General features: G+C 44.2%; 1 protein-coding gene across 1 annotated transcript in view; it reads right to left on the reverse strand.

Annotated features, from left to right (window-relative positions):
- The window catches only part of ABCG1 (ATP binding cassette subfamily G member 1), an 81,735-nt gene extending 66,740 nt beyond the window's left edge, over positions 1-14,995 (reverse strand). The window contains exons 1-2 of the mRNA XM_066599408.1: positions 14,891-14,995; positions 6,644-6,887 (exon numbers count right to left, since the gene is read on the reverse strand). Coding sequence (XP_066455505.1) covers positions 6,644-6,887; positions 14,891-14,932 — 286 coding nt within the window. The 5' untranslated portion in view covers positions 14,933-14,995. The remainder of the gene's footprint in view (positions 1-6,643; positions 6,888-14,890) is intronic.
- Positions 14,996-16,348: the final 1,353 nt, after the last annotated feature.

Here is a 16,348-nt window from a genome sequence, read left to right on the forward strand (position 1 = left end):
AAGTTACCTCGATGCTTTGAGTTTCAGTTTCTCATCATTTTCAAAACCTCTGCTGGCTGTCAGTGAATAACGGGTTAATTATATAAGAACGCTCTGCTGTAAACTGGGTCAGATCTAAAATACACAGGGTAGGTTTGTCATTTCTGGTAATTCACTGATTAGCAAGCAGAGATCTTAAAAAAAGCAAAGAATTGATCACCATATAATGAAAAAACTATGCACATTGCCAATATAATATCTCCATCTATTGTCAAGACATTTGCTTGCTATCTGTGAACGCCAACATTTGTGTTCACCTCCTTAAGTTCAAAATCCCATGTTGTCTTAATACAGCTGAGGGTTCGTTACAATTGTATCCAGTAAACAATCCTCTGTGATGTAAGCAGTCAGTTTGTTAGTGTATCAGACGAATCAGGATAGGAGAGAGATATGTTCTGCTGATGTGTTTAGGTCACAAAGGATTGTCTAGATGGGATACAATTGTAACAAACCCTCCACTGTGAGAAGTATTAAATGGATTGTCAGGACTTTTTAGATTTTTTTTCAATTGATGACCTGTCCGCAGAAAAGGTCATCAAAAGTTGATCAGCGGGGGTCCTTTTGATCCCGAGCAATCAGCTAATCTCCAGCACTGCTGTAACAACAGACGGTGCACGAAGCAGATCCTGCCGACCGTAATACAGTGGCCCGCTTTGGTACTGCAGGCACAGTTACTATTGAATTTAATGCAATACCAACTTGGGCCACTGCACTACGTACAGCGCAATCTGCTTCCTGCACTACCCGTAATGACATCGGCACTGGGAATCAATTGACTGGGATTTGGAGCGGCGGACCCACCAATCGTCTATTGCTATATCCTGAGGATAGGTCATCAACCGATAAACTCTAAACATCCCAGAAAACCACTTTAAGGGCTCATTCCCATGGCAGTATTTACGCCACGTATTGCGCACCTATTTTTAATGCGCATAATACACAGTGAATAGAATCCGTTGATTTCAATGGATTTATTCAAATCTGCCTATTTTTCACGCGCCTTCCAGCAGTATTCACTGCATATTTGCGCAGTAAAATAACGAGCCCTCCGTATTTTTTGGTGTATAAATACACGCACAAAAACCAGCATGAAGGACCAAAAACCGTTGGGTGATGCGATTTTCGGTCTTGTATATACGCATTAAACTTACGAACTCCACACATGGCTGTGTGAAGATCCCCTATAGGCTCCTTCAGACTAACCTATTTGCGTGTGTAAAATATAGCTGTGCAATATGCAGGGAATATAACCCATGGATGTCAATGATTTTTTTTCGTGCGCATTTCATTCGCGAGCAAAAAATAAGATCTCTATCTTTCTGTGTATTTGGACAGCAAAGGTCCCCAAAGAAGTCCATGACAGGTGCGCAAATGTGCAGTTTGCTGGGCAGTTCCGTGAAAAATAGGACCTCATTAAGTAAATGGCCTTTTAAATTGGGTGGGGGGGTTGCGGGCGCTTATAAATATGCCTGGTTGTGCGGAGGCTACCGTATTTGTGCACACGCTTGTTTTCAGGCGCCCCAACTGTGTAGAGCTTCTGGATATAAGCAATAGTGTTCCCATTCACTGACAGCAATCAGAGATCTTAGCAGTTGAAATGCAAACGGACCCCGTTGAGTATAATAAGGTCCATTGAGTTTCCGGTTGGTCTTTCAATTTTATATATGGAAGACCAATATGGAATTCAGCGACGGAGGTTCTAAATGGAATGTCCAACACTTATGTGAAGAAGCCGTTAGAAAGTTGCTGGCGCAGTGGGCACCTACCCGCTGCCCTGTACATAAGGTAAGTGACACCTAAGCTCTTTGGATTGGCAGGTGACTCCAGCACCTTCCTGACACGTGAGCGGAGGGAGATGCACATACTCGGCTCGCTACATATTTTCTCCTCTGATTCATCGCTCCTATTAAAAGGCAGCCGGCTGTAATCACGGTGAAGAATACTAGACTTAGCGAGATTAGCCCGTGAGGCGATATGCAGCCAGCAGCCGGCTTAATAACCCGCAGAGCCAACCTGCAATTTACTTTTCTAAAGATAACTGACTGCAGGACTGGAGTGCAGTGTATTATAAGACCTCGGTGAAAGCCACTTCACAGACAGAACATTGTTACCTTGGTTATTTAGGGGTTAATCTTAGACCAAATCTAAGAAGCTATGTAGGTGAATGGCAGGGGCTTGTCGTAAAATTACCTACAGCCGTAGAGGCTGCTAGAAGACCACCATCATGCAGGAACACCCTCCTCTGCGGCTGACCTATAGGTGGTGCTATAACAAGTTGAACAGGGTCTCCCAGAATGTAGATCGCAGCATGACAAGTAAGGGCTCGCTCGCACCAGCGTTACACCCCCGTTAGGGATTTCGGTTTCTCTGTTCTGTTTTTGGAGTAGAGAAACAATATTAAACGTTTCCATTTTTTCCTATTTCGCTCCTATTACCGACACTAGACAACATAAGGTGGGTTTGTTGGAAGGGACTCTCAAAAATAAGCTGATCTCGGGGTGTCCCGCTGCTAGTCAGATGTACACATGGCTGTGGTGGTTCCTGGCACTGCGCTTCTATACCATTTTCTTGATTAAGCTGCTTTAGGCTTCATTCACATGAGCATTATTGCATGGCCCTAAAAAAATAGCACATAGGCAACTGAAGTCAGTAGTTGAAATTTCCTGCTACAGAAATATGTCTTGCCCTAGCTTTGGACCGAAAAACGCTGGAACCTCCATAGAGTCCTATGGGAGCTGCAAAAAATGGGAGGTGGAGGGAATTTAGCTGCGTGCAACACCAGAAGAAGACAGGTGCCCTTATTTAGACACTTGGAGGATTTCTTCCGACCGAGGGAATTCCGAACAGCAGCACATTTTTTTGGCAAGACTTTGCACCCAGTGTTGGCAATGGACGAAAAATCACTAATGGAGCTCTGGACTTGTCCATTGAAAAACGTCCATTCACGTGATTTTAGGCAGAGATGGTCGCGATTTTATTGCACGGCTAACTTCAGCGTGATCTTAACACTCGTGTGAAAGAGGCCTTAAACTGCAGTACCAGGATCAGCCACAATCAACCTGAAGGCCCAATGATTCAGTGGACAAGAGTCGGACCCCATTGATCAGATATTGATGGCCTATCCTAAGAACAGACCATCCATAATAAAGCTTTGGTTCTTCCCTTTTAATGTGTTCATGATGTGGTGTTTGAGGAGAGAGGATATCCACACTGTCAATGCGGAAACAGGTTGGATTAACCTAATCTAAAGCCGCACCACAATGGTCCTCTGTACCTCCTTGAGTTACACCATGCTTGTCTTCGATAAGACGTATTGCACGTTAACTCAAGACTCTTGACGTGCCTTTGGTAAGGGATTGAAAATGGTCCCTTTTCCCCTAGATGGTGTTCCCGGAGGCGCAGTCAAGTGATGGCCATGTGATCGTTCCCAACTATGAGGCTCCCTTGTAACTAAACAAAAGAATTGATCTGCTGGAAGGGAATGTGCTGACACGGCAAAATCTTACTACTAGCTTCTCCGGAAGGAATGACCTAGTTATTTTCTGTGTGTGAATGCTGACGAAAGGAAAAAATTAGTCATCTGAATAAAAGCTAACGCTTTTTGGTCCTCCCACATGGTCACGGGTGCAGCCCATGTGCTATATAACGGCCCCCGTCAAGAATACTTTAGCTAGGTAGTTAGATGCACTTGCACCCTGATACCTGCAGCGCTGCCGAAGACTATAGGGTGTTAATAACACAAATGTAGTATAGCGGTGATTAGAGATGAGCAAGTACCAAAATGCTCGGGTGTTCGTTATTTGAGTCAAGCTTTTCGTAATATTTGAGAGCTCTATTCGAGTAGAGGACCCCATTGATGTCAATGGGAGACCCGAGCATTTTTGTATTTGACCCGCTTGGTGCCGAGCTTCTATATCTCTCTCTCTCTCTCTCTCTCTCTCTCTCTCTCTGGCACGTCACAGCAGGAAGTGGTAATGCAGTGAGGGGTCAAAACGGGGAGCGGTCGAACTCAGAATGGTACTCGCTCGAGTAAGAAGCACCATCGACTACGCTAATACTCGAACGAGCATCAAGCTCGGACAAGCATGTTCGCTCAACTCTAGAGGTGATACCTTTATTGGCCAACCAGAAATGTATCTGCAAGCTTTCGGAGCTCAGAGGGTCTTTCAACAGATGGACAACTGATAAAACAATATGGGTCAGAAGCAGCGCTCCACTGGAGTATATAGAAAAGAAGAAAGGACTCTTCCCCATGTGATCTCGGCCACGCTGTCACGCGATGCCACGCCTCCTTTTTTGGACGTCATTACGTCCTCTGCGACATCACGTGACTACACTGACGTCATTGGGAGCGACTCCCACCAATGACTCCGCGCTATCACGCCTCCAACTTGGACGTCATTACGTCCCCTGCGGCATCACGTGACTATATTGACGTCACTGGGAACGACTCCCACTAATGGCGCCGCGTTATCACGCAGACGCCACACGGAGCTATTCCATCTACCATCATAACATCCCCGGAGGCCTGTCGGCGCATCACCATGTGACGTATGGCCAGCGCCAGCCCTACATGAGAGGATGCTAATACTCTAGGGGTAAGATACTATGAGAGCTGCACATGTGCCTTATCACATTAATGACCGGAAGTTAACGCCCACTAGGGGTGGGACAGAAGGAGATTGCTTGCTCTCATTCATATGCCTACTATAAATAGAGGTAGGTTGTGGTATGTTGTATATGCTTGAGGAAGGCTTAGTATAAGCCAAAACGCGTCGCATTGTAAACTTGTTTTAAATATTAAATTTTGATCCATAAAAGAACACGCTTTTCTCTACTGGATTTTCTGCCTTCCTGGATGTGAGGGGTGCCAGGAGGTCAGGCACCCCCAAACAAGTAAGATCCTGATATTTTATTGATACAGCTTAACGGAGCGCTGAAGTATTTTTCTTCTATCCTGATTGCAGATGGGCAACTGAGAGACATATACAACCATAAATGATGGTATATCAAGGCATTAGTACATGGGGGGTGCATCATTAAGACTAGACTGAGCAATAAAACTAAAGTTTTCTGTATGAGATGGAAGTGGAGAAAAAATCTTGGGATTCAAGCTGCTAAGAACTTTCCAGTTATTAACCCAAGGATTGAACCTAACAGCTGGGTTTACGCCTCATTACATGGAAACTTCACACCCATCAGCCTGAGCCCAGATCTGCAACCCCCTAAGTTTATTACTGATTCCCTTTTTTCTTATACACAAAACCTTAGTTTTATTGCTCTGGTTTATCTTAGTGATGTATCACCCCATGTACTAATGTCTTGGCGTTACATCTTTTAACCCTTTCCAATCCACTGTCTGACATCTAAAGACATTCTGATTGAAGGCTGTACAGCTCCGATGTCGGAAGACATCCGGCAGGGTATTCTTACTGTATATTACCGCTCTGTCGGGGGCCTCTCTAGCATGTCACATACCATAGTACTGTCTCTAGCCAGCAGATGGCACTATTGTAGAATGGCAGAAAGAGGAAATTCCCTAGGAAACCCTGAATCCAAAATTGGATAGCAAAGGGTTAAAGCTTGGGTATGTCTGCCGGTTTTTCATTGGTTGACCTGCCTGATGAAGGAACTTCTGTGTTCCTAAAAGCTCACAAATGTAATTTTTCTGGTTAGCCAATAAAGTTTTCACCAATACTTTAGTCTTTTTTTTATACAAATGTAGATTTTTCTGGCCAACACAGTACCAAGTTTCTCTTGCTGTACATCGTGGCTAGTAAGGAATCGCCAACCGTCTCAGTTCTGTTCTTTTGGGGGCTACGTATTGGTGGGGTGCATATCTAATACTCTTCAGGAATTTGTCATACAATGAAATCTATGAAACCCTTATATAGAAAGTTTTCAGTACAAGAACATATATATTGGTGTTAGGGGTGCATCAAGACGTCTTGCTGCTTGAGGTGGGAACTTAAATGATGGAGTCCATAGAGTGTAAATGAAAAACTAACGCTTTACCCTGTAGAACTTTCCATGAGGGGAAATTCTCACCCAGCTGCATGGATTTTGCACCCATTGCCTGTGGTCTACTACTGGCCATTTATTGGACTTGGATTTGCCCACCAAATAGACTGCACTCCCTTACACAGGGTCATTTTAGGGAATCGGAAGCTCTAAGAAGGTAGCATGATTATTGCTTTCCCAAATTTATGAGGCATGGGGACACCGATTCATGACCCATTAGTTCTTGTTCTTAGAAAGGGCCTAGTCAATGTTCTTCACTACCTATTGGAGGAGCAATTGAATGACTAACTGAAAGAACACCTTTTAGGTTCTCCTCAGATCTGCCAGAGTGATGCCCTTTAAAGTCAAGTTCCACCATGAAGTCACCTTGACTGAAGTCAATTCACTCCAAAAACCTGCTTCCTTCATCTGCAAGACCAATTTGGAGTTGCAAGGACAATTGAAAACTTTTTGTTTCCCCCCACTGGTAAGGTAGTATGGTCCAAGGACACATAGTATTTCACATTGTCACTAGATACAAGAATATTTTACATTTTTAACAAGAAATCTCCATCAGAGGTTTATCTCTTGTATTGAAAGTTACCTTTCTTTTTCCACCATGGTCCTTCAGGGATAGAGAATGAGAGATCCTTGAATTCAATATTCACAGCCGGCCTCCTGGGTAATGAGGAGAAGCGTTGAGCTTCTGTGAGGTTGTTATCCACTTTTTTTAAATGTCCATTAAGCAGAGGGGTGTCTTGACTTCCAGCGCAGCTGGACACCACTTCATCCAAGGACACGCAAACTGACTTTTGGTCTGACATTGCAGCGGAAGGGATGGTCGAATTCTGCAAAAAGAAGAAAAATATTCTGTATAAATATTCATAAGATATAAAAAATGACATTCATGCGATTTTAAAGGGCAAACATCGTCAGACATGCTGATACCCACATGGTCTTTATTCTTAAAGGGGTTGTCTGGAATAGAAGCCTAATTTTCAAACACAGTTAATAATCACCACCCCCATTTAGGTCCTTCAACAACTAACTGTAGCAATTACAAAGAGGATCTCTCTAGAGAACCCAGCATGGCCATTCAATATATGGACAGTCCATTGATGGAAATGGGAGGTGTGCAATGCCTTGCTTTTCCTGTGGAGGCACTGCGGGGAAACTGAACACTTGCTGCCAACGTCTTCCACTTTTTATAGCGGATTGCTGGGGGCCATAGCTACATGATACCCTGTAATCATTTTGTTTTAAAAGCATCTTTCCATCAAAATGGAGCTGTCCACAGGGGATAATTTCTTTAAGGAGCCAGCCCCTTCTTTGAATGAGGCGCTCAATCGGACCACATGAAATCTGAGTGAGCTCAAGCTTTATAAAGGGGTTGTACAAAAATTAACTTTTATCACCCATCCAAAAGAGAGGTGATTAAAATCTGATCAGTGGTGGTCTCACCATTGAGTCCCCACTGATCCCGAGAATAGGGGTCCTGTTTCGCCATCCTCCTCAGTGCGGGCTCAGTGCACTCCCTGCAGTGAGGAGGATATTGAATGGCGCTATGGTTGTGCATGGGCAATACCGCTCTATTCATCTTCAATGGCACCGCCAGAGATAGCCGAGTACAATTGCTCCACTATTTTCGTCAGCCCCATTCAAATGAATGGGGCAACGGCTGCGTATGTGCCTCCAAAGCTCTATTCAATCTGACATCACTGAGTGGGAGAAGCAACCCCACAGTGATGAGAAAAATGGACACAGGATCGATGGCGGTCGCAGGGGTGAGACCAGACTTTTATCATCTACCCTATGGATCAGTGATAAATGTGTATTTTGGGAATAACCCTTTAAAGGTATATTCTAGATGCGTCAAACACCGCTCAATGATTGTATGCTGAAAACTTCTGCCATGTTTTATTATATAATGTCTATCAGTTTGTGTGGTTTTCAAGATCTAGGCTTGTTGTCAGGGAATGGAAATCCTTATCAAAGTTCTTATGCTTTGAGCTGGCGGGCTGCTGACACATGTAATTTGCATAATGATATACAAGTAATTCAGCTGTCTGATGAAGAGGTCTAATTACTTCAAAACACGTTACCTACTGGTTTGGAATAAAGTGTTGTTTTCGTCCGTCTTCACGCGGGCGGAAGCGTATTTCTGTGTGAATTTGCGGTGCATATTTGCAAGATGGGCGTTGTGCTTTTGTGCGTATTTTACAGTATTTTTTGCACGCGCATGCCCTGCGTATTTGCACGTGCAAAAAAACACACAAGCATGCTCCTATTGATTTCAATGGGCAATTAAGGTAATTAGAATAACTAATTAACTAAGTTAATTAGAATGTTCTATTTCTGTGCAGAAGGGCTTATTCAGACGACCGTATATCGTCCGCCTATTCACGCCGAGCCGATATACGGCGTCCCTCTCTGCAGGGGGAGGAGGCTGGAAGAGCCGGGAGCAGTGCTTTGAGCTTCTGCCCCCTCTCCACCCCCTCTGCAATATTTGCAATGAGGGGAGGCGGGGACGGGGTGGATCTAATTCCCGAAACTCAGCCCCGCCCCCTCATTGCAAATAGTGCAGAGGGGGCGGGAGCTCAGAGCACTGCTCCCGGCTCTTCCAGCCTCCTCCCCCTGCAGAGAGAGACCCCGTATATTGGCCGGCGTGAATACCCGGCCGATATATACAGTCATCTGAATAAGCCCTCATACTCACGATAATAGAACATGCTGCGTATTTTTTTTTGCATAAAAGAAAAGCTCATGCAAAATATGCTCAAGTCAATGAACCAATTAAAATCAAGGGGTTCTATTCACTGCGCATGCAAAAAATGTAATACGCAGCACAAATGAGTTTGTGTGAATCAGCCTTTAAAAGAAACCAATACCATAGTCTTTGCTCTCCAAGTCATCACCTGCCATAAGATTGCGCCAAAGCCTCAGTTTATTTTGACCTCCTTTCACCCTATAAAGAATGCTTAGGCAGGGCGGGCTACCTGACCCTCAATGACCCTGAGTATCTTACTGTCATCTGGCCCTGGTGAAGGAACAATCAAGACTGAAGTAAACAGTTAAGTTCTGCAACATTCAGTGCTTAGCACCATTAAATGTTTTTTGCAACCTAGAAGCTTGTTGTGCCACTCTGTGTTTGCAACTATCATGCATGTGTGCCTCCTCGTGAAGAAAAAGGCTTCTGTTAACTAATACCATACAGCCTGCAAACATTCTTAAAGGGGATCTCCATAAGAATCCCTTAGAAGCTTTTCATATATCAATGCTATGTTCTTGGTGCGGATGAACTGAGTGACTAACTGATGCATTCATTTCATGCAATTTTAGGATTGTTCATTCACAGACCTTTTCAAAGTTCAAGACTAAAGTGTATCGGACTTGTAAATATTGGATTCGGGACGGTATCTTATAGTAAATTGCGCTAGTTTTTCTGTCCTGGTGATTCATATCGGAGTCCCTCTGTGCCTGTAGGTCCCAGCTTCTTCTCACAGCACATTGTAGAGCTGGTTGTGATGTTCGCCTCCTGCCAAATTACACAACGTTCAGCCGTGCCGGGGCCCCGTGGCATCGGATGCCAATCTACTATACAAAAAGTTCAAATCTTTCTCGTCTGGTTCCCAATGATCAAATATCTCTCCGAGGGCACATAGACAATACCGAAGGGATCGGGTTACCCAGCTGCAAAATACATTGCACTGATGTCAGTAAATCTGGATCCCAATTCAAGGGCTAAATCACTACAAAAAGCTTCATATTCCACTGCCTATTGAACTACCACAGGATTGAAGGCGGCCAAAACATGAAAGAAAGGGCTGAGTGTCCCCACAACATTTACGGAGGCTTCTTCTAGAAAGATCCATGGCCAACAGAATACAGAGGAATATAGGGGGACGGGGGTCTTATGGGCAATTACCCCCAAAACTATAAAGTATAGGCCAGGTATTAGGGACTAGTTATTTGTATAGCGCTAACTTATTCCGTAGCACTTTCAGGTAATTTATTTTACCCCCCAGCAAGCTGGGTACTTACTTGACCGACCTCAGAAGGATGGAAAGCTGAGTTAACCTTAAGCTGGCCACCTCAACCATGCAGAGATTGAGCCTGCAACCTTCAGGTCGTGAGCGAGAGCTTAGGACTGCATACTGCTGCGCCAACACTCTGCACCACACGAGGCTCAATATTATCAGGGTATTATCCGGTTTCCAGTGACTATATGGCCGCCATTACAGCAAGTATTGCGAGGGGCTTCTTCAGAAAAGTGCTTGTACAAATATGCTCACCTCAACGCAACGCATTTGCGCAGTGAACAATATTGATTTGCATGCGTCTGCGCTTTTTTACACGCACAGGGTATGTTCATATGCGCACGCGACAATACCCCACCCTGAATTAAAAGGCTTTATAGCCTAAAGCCGGGCTCACACATGAGCAGGCAGTGAGCCGGCCTATTGCCGCGTATGGCAACACAGTCTCTGTTACGCGTATATATAATGTAATTGCGTATGGGCAGCATTGATTACGCATCCATAGAGAGCAATGAGTTCTCTCATGTAATATGCGGCAAAATAGAACATGCTGCTTCTTTTTGGTGCTCGCGTATTACGCAATTCTTACGCGCAAATGTGAACAAGACAGCGTAATGTAATGTATTTGATTGCCTCCAAATTATCGCGTATCACACGTGTGGACATCACAGTAATCTTGCTCTTGTGAGCCCAGGCCCTATGAGGTCCGGATGAGTTCTTCTTTTCCAGGAATGGCGCAGCGTATTGCAGATTTGCGCACGTGTATTTGTGCACCTCCCATAAACTTCTATGGGGACCTTTGCTGCACAAATACCCCAAAAGATAAAGCAAGTCCCCAAAAAATCGTTCATGTGAAGGAACCCATTGATATCAATGGGTTCTATTCTCTGCGCATAGTGCACATACATATATATATTGCGCGTGCAAAAATGTGCGCAAATGTGTCCGTCTGAAGAAGCCCTACAACTGACTGACAGAGAAGGTAATTTCAAGGTGACAACTAATCAATTTGGCTGCACTTTCTCTTATCCTGTTTGCAAGAATGGCTGCCGCAGTAATACGAGGAGCGCTCTCATTCCTGATTTACTAACTCAGCCCTGCCAAGAGTCCTGTCTTCTGCCGCACGGTATTTGGGGCGTTCCTGGGTGGAGGGACGATGGGGCTTACAAATCCATATTTTGAGTGAAAGCCCCTATATCGCCACTATCTACTTGGCATATGATGGCGGTGCCAATTTGCATTGGTGGGACGCTTTTGTGAGTTAACCCCAAAGTTCACCCCAGAAGGTGCAGACAGCGGCGGCCATAGTTCACTTCAGGCTGTGCGGTGAAGAAGCCGGGATTGTGTGAGAGTACAGTCTCAGCTGCGAGGACAAATCTGCTATTGTGATTCTGTCAATGAATGAAAACCCGTTAAATACTTGCTGGCAAAACAGAAAACAGGGAACGGCGCCAAATTACAAGTTTATCAACCGACTGCTAATAGACAACCCTCTAAAATCCAGCGTCTGTTCCCACACATGGGAAATGTATCTACAGGGTATAATAGAACTCCAACGGTCAGACCAAGTGTTCTATCTGTCTACGTATAGAGTGTAATACAGGGCGGCTACGGAAAAGTAAGCCGACACCGCACTTTTATAAGGGCTGTCTATAAGAAAATCTGTCTTTGTTGCCCATAGCAACCAATCACAGCGCAGCTTTCATTTTACCTCAGCAGTATAAGAAATGAAAGCTGCGCTGTAATTGGCTGCAGCAGCCTGAAGCGTCCTGTCTACTGCAGCCTGTAGACAAACACCCGGCACGGAGGACCGAGCAGTGGTGCGGGAGATGCAGGGAGAGGTGAGTCTGTTTTGTCATGCTCTTAAAGAGGAAAAATGTTTTTGGGGAAAAAAACAACCCCTTTAAGTTTAGAGAATGTTATTGTTTAATATCTCAGCTTGAGACCCTTTAATGAAGCAGAATGCAGTAAAGTGACTTTAAACTGATGATCATTGACTGTTTCTGCTGATTCTAATTATTTACTGGTTCGTTAAGAAACTTTTACTGCATGTTACTGAATGATGAGCGCTGCAGAAAGAATAATGAAGGCAGGGAAAAGAGGAGAAAATGCTGATTTGCAAAATTAGGAAAACATTTTAATAACGTTATCACTTAAGGGGTTCTCAGCTCACTTTTTATTAGAAAGGGCCCCCAACACCAGCGATCAGCTGTAACCTGTGGAGGAATCCAGCAGCAAGTTTTCAGTTTCCCTGCAGCGCCACTAGAGGAAAAATGAAGGATTACACCATTCTCATCTAAATCAATGGGCTGCCCATACAATGCAGGGACATTCCAGGGCCTCCAGAGAGAGTGAAACACTCCGAGTAGCTGCTGTCAAAACCAGACAACCCCTTTAGGAAAAGCTGAGCCCCCAATACATACTCCTTTATGACGCACAAGAATAAAATCCATGAGTCACGGTATGGGAAGATGGGAAGTAAGTTGGGAGACTTTACATTGAGGAGCTTAGGAAAGCTGTGTGACAGCTACTGTAATGTCACATTATCACCCAGCTTTCTAAACTCCTATATGAGAAAGAGAGATTAATAGAATTTGTGACAGAAAATGATGACTTCAGCACATCCATAAAAACCTGATCCTCTGACTTCCATCCGCAATCCAACGACATACTGATATAATGATAGGTTAATTGGCTTCCTATAAAATTAGCCCTGGAGTATGTGTCTGAGAAATCTATTTCTCTCATATCTATCTATATATCTATTTGATATCTATCTATCCATCTCATATCTATCTTCTATTTATTTATCTATCTCATCTATCTATCTATCCATCTCATATCTATCCATCTCATATCTATCCATCTCATATCTATCCATCTCATATCTATCCATCTCATATCTATCCATCTCATATCTATCCATCTCATATCTATCCATCTCATATCTATCCATCTCATATCTATCCATCTCATATCTCTATCCATCTCATATCTCTATCCATCTCATATCTCTATCCATCTCATATCTCTATCCATCTCATATCTCTATCCATCTCATATCTCTATCCATCTCATATCTCTATCCATCTCATATATCTATCCATCCCCTATATCTATCCATCCCCTATATCTATCCATCCCCTATATCTATCCATCCCCTATATCTATCCATCCCCTATATCTATCCATCCCCTATATCTATCCATCCCCTATATCTATCCATCCCCTATATCTATCCATCCCCTATATCTATCCATCTCATATCTCTATCCATCCCCTATATCTATCCATCCCCTATATCTATCCATCTCATATCTCTATCCATCCCCTATATCTATCCATCCCCTATATCTATCCATCCCCTATATCTATCCATCCCCTATATCTATCCATCCCCTATATCTATCCATCCCCTATATCTATCCATCCCCTATATCTATCCATCCCCTATATCTATCCATCCCCTATATCTATCCAATAGATGACTAGATATCCAGATATGAGAACAAAACAGATAAATCAGATAATCCTGCCTTGTTATTGCTACTAATCCAACTATTCACGAGTCGGTTTGTTCCGTCCACTTTCCATCCACCCCTTCCCTTTTTTCCTATCATTACTAATAGCCTTTTATACATTGTTATTGCCACATTGTCTAAATTCTGCTGCCAATTTTCCAGAGCACTTTAACCAGCCTGCGCACACCCATACGGCATATCTCCTCACATATCTTCCCCGTTATATAATGGACTTGGACTCCGCTGCTGCTGTATATATTTTGCAGCCAGGCTGAGGATGCATTGAGCCGGCAGTGCGCAGGCGCATAACATCCTGTAATCCTGAGCTGACAGAGGTAACTATCGGTCAGCAGCAGCAGCTCAGTGCCTGCAGGTGCCCAGTGCCCAGAGACTGCAGCCAGAGAGCTTCTCACCTTCCCTCAAACGGTTAATCCTCTAGGACTTATGCAACTCATCTCCAATAACCCATTCTAACACCCGCAATGACCCCGCAGCTGCTGCAGCGCTCCATTACTAACCCTTTGCATTCAGGTCACATTTGCAGCATTTTATATAAAGGGGGGGGGGGGGGGGTGACATTCCTGCAAATCCAATGGGGGGGGGGGGGGGGATATTGTCTACCAGGCATTACAGGGTTAACCATTAATGACATTCACATTCAATAACACCAGCATCTTCCTTAGTCACTGTCACAACAATTAGTGAAGAGATCAAGACGTCATTCACTTCCTAAATATGTGCACTGTGTATAACTGCAGGAGAACTACAAGTCCCAGGAGGCAATCAGTCAATCTATCAATGCATGCTGAAGTCGAAGAAGAAAAACAGCAGTTAATTATTGCATAGGGAACTACAAGTCCCAGCAGGATAAGTAGTGTTTTGAAAACCAAATGAGGAACTACAAGTCCCAGAAGCCAGCAACAACCAGGTTCTTCTTATCTGCTATAGAAGTACTACAGATCCCAGCAGGCACACAGTGAGTCTATGGCTCGTGGCGAACTACAAGCCCCAGGTTATGCTATTCTAGTGTAGTAGTCTGACCTTGGATATGATTTGTAGTCCTATAAACTACATCATGCCCATACAGATGTAGCAGAGCTCGGTGTGCTCTCTGGTCTCTTCTTGGTGCCATGTTGACAACTATGAAAGGGATTCCAAATGACAAATCCAACTCTGCTACATCTATATACAGGAAAACCCAGGCTGTGTCTATATTCAACCACAATACAACATAGACATAAGATAGGAGTATGCACAGATGTAGCAGAGCTGAGCTGGTTGATGGGCACTCACCATGGTGGAGGGCACACTGAAGGCAGCAGTCAGGCAGGCCATCCCCTGCCCCAGCCGGATCTGTGCGCTGTCTGCAGCTGCTGGTGCTGAACTGGGCGCTCTGCCTCCTGCTCCAGCCTGGCAGCTCCTCTCACCCGCCTCGGCCGCTCATTGGCAGGACGCTGGCAGATGGGCAGGAGCTCCTGGGTGCAGCTAAACGTGCTCTTGTTTTCTTCCCAGTCTCCTTCATGTGTCATTATCTGCACAAGTGATGCTGCAGAGGGAGGGGGTGCTCACACATGTTACATGGATGAAGAGGCAGGAGGAGAACTACAAGTCCCAGCAGGCAACTAGTCAGACTATGCATGTGGGAGAACTACATGTCCCACAATACAACTAAGGGATACTATTATGCCTGCAGAAGCACTTGAAGTCTCAGTAGACAACTAACCAATACCATGCCTGCAGGGGAACTACAAATCCCAGAATCAAAAGCATGATACATCTTCTATAGTCCTAGGATATTACTAACAATACTATGGAGAACTACAAGTCCCAGGAGACAACTAGTAATAGTATCATGTGGGAGAACTACATGCCCACAATACAAGAGGTACCATGTCTGCAGGAGCACTACAGGTCTCAGTATCTCAGTAGACAACTGACTATACTATGTCTGCAGGAGAACTACAAGTCCCAGGAGACACCCAGTGATTCTTTGTAGTGGAACTACAAGTCCCAGATTACAACCAGTGATACTGTATCTGCAGGAGAACTACAAGTTCCAGGAGACTAGTGAGCCTATGTAAGCATTGGAACTACAATTCCAAGAAGACAACTAACAATGCTATGTCTGCAGGAGAACTAGAAGTCCCAGAATACAGCCAGAGATACTATATCTACAGAAGAACTACAAGCCCCAGGACACATCTAGTGATTCTATATCTGCAGGTGTAATAGTCTCAGGAGAATACCAATGATTCTATGTATGTCGGAGAACTACAACTCCCAGATTACAAGCAGTGATGATGTTCATGCAGGAGAACTACAACTCCCAGATTACAAGCAGTGATGTTGTTCATGCAGGAGAACTACAACTCCCAGATTACAAGCAGTGATGTTGTTCATGCAGGAGAACTACAACTCCCAGATTACAAGCAGTGATGTTGTTCATGCAGGAGAACTACAACTCCCAGATTACAAGCAGTGATGTTGTTCATGCAGGAGAACTACAACTCCCAGATTACAAGCAGTGATGTTGTTCATGCAGGAGAACTACAACTCCCAGATTACAAGCAGTGATGTTGTTCATGCAGGAGAACTACAACTCCCAGATTACAAGCAGTGATGTTGTTCATGCAGGAGAACTACAACTCCCAGATTACAAGCAGTGATGTTGTTCATGCAGGAGAACTACAACTCCCAGATTACAAGCAGTGATGTTGTTCATGCAGGAGAACTACAACTCCCAGATTACAA

This window comes from Eleutherodactylus coqui, chromosome 4 (assembly GCF_035609145.1).
Source record: "Eleutherodactylus coqui strain aEleCoq1 chromosome 4, aEleCoq1.hap1, whole genome shotgun sequence".
NCBI classification, from domain to species: Eukaryota; Metazoa; Chordata; class Amphibia; order Anura; family Eleutherodactylidae; genus Eleutherodactylus; species Eleutherodactylus coqui.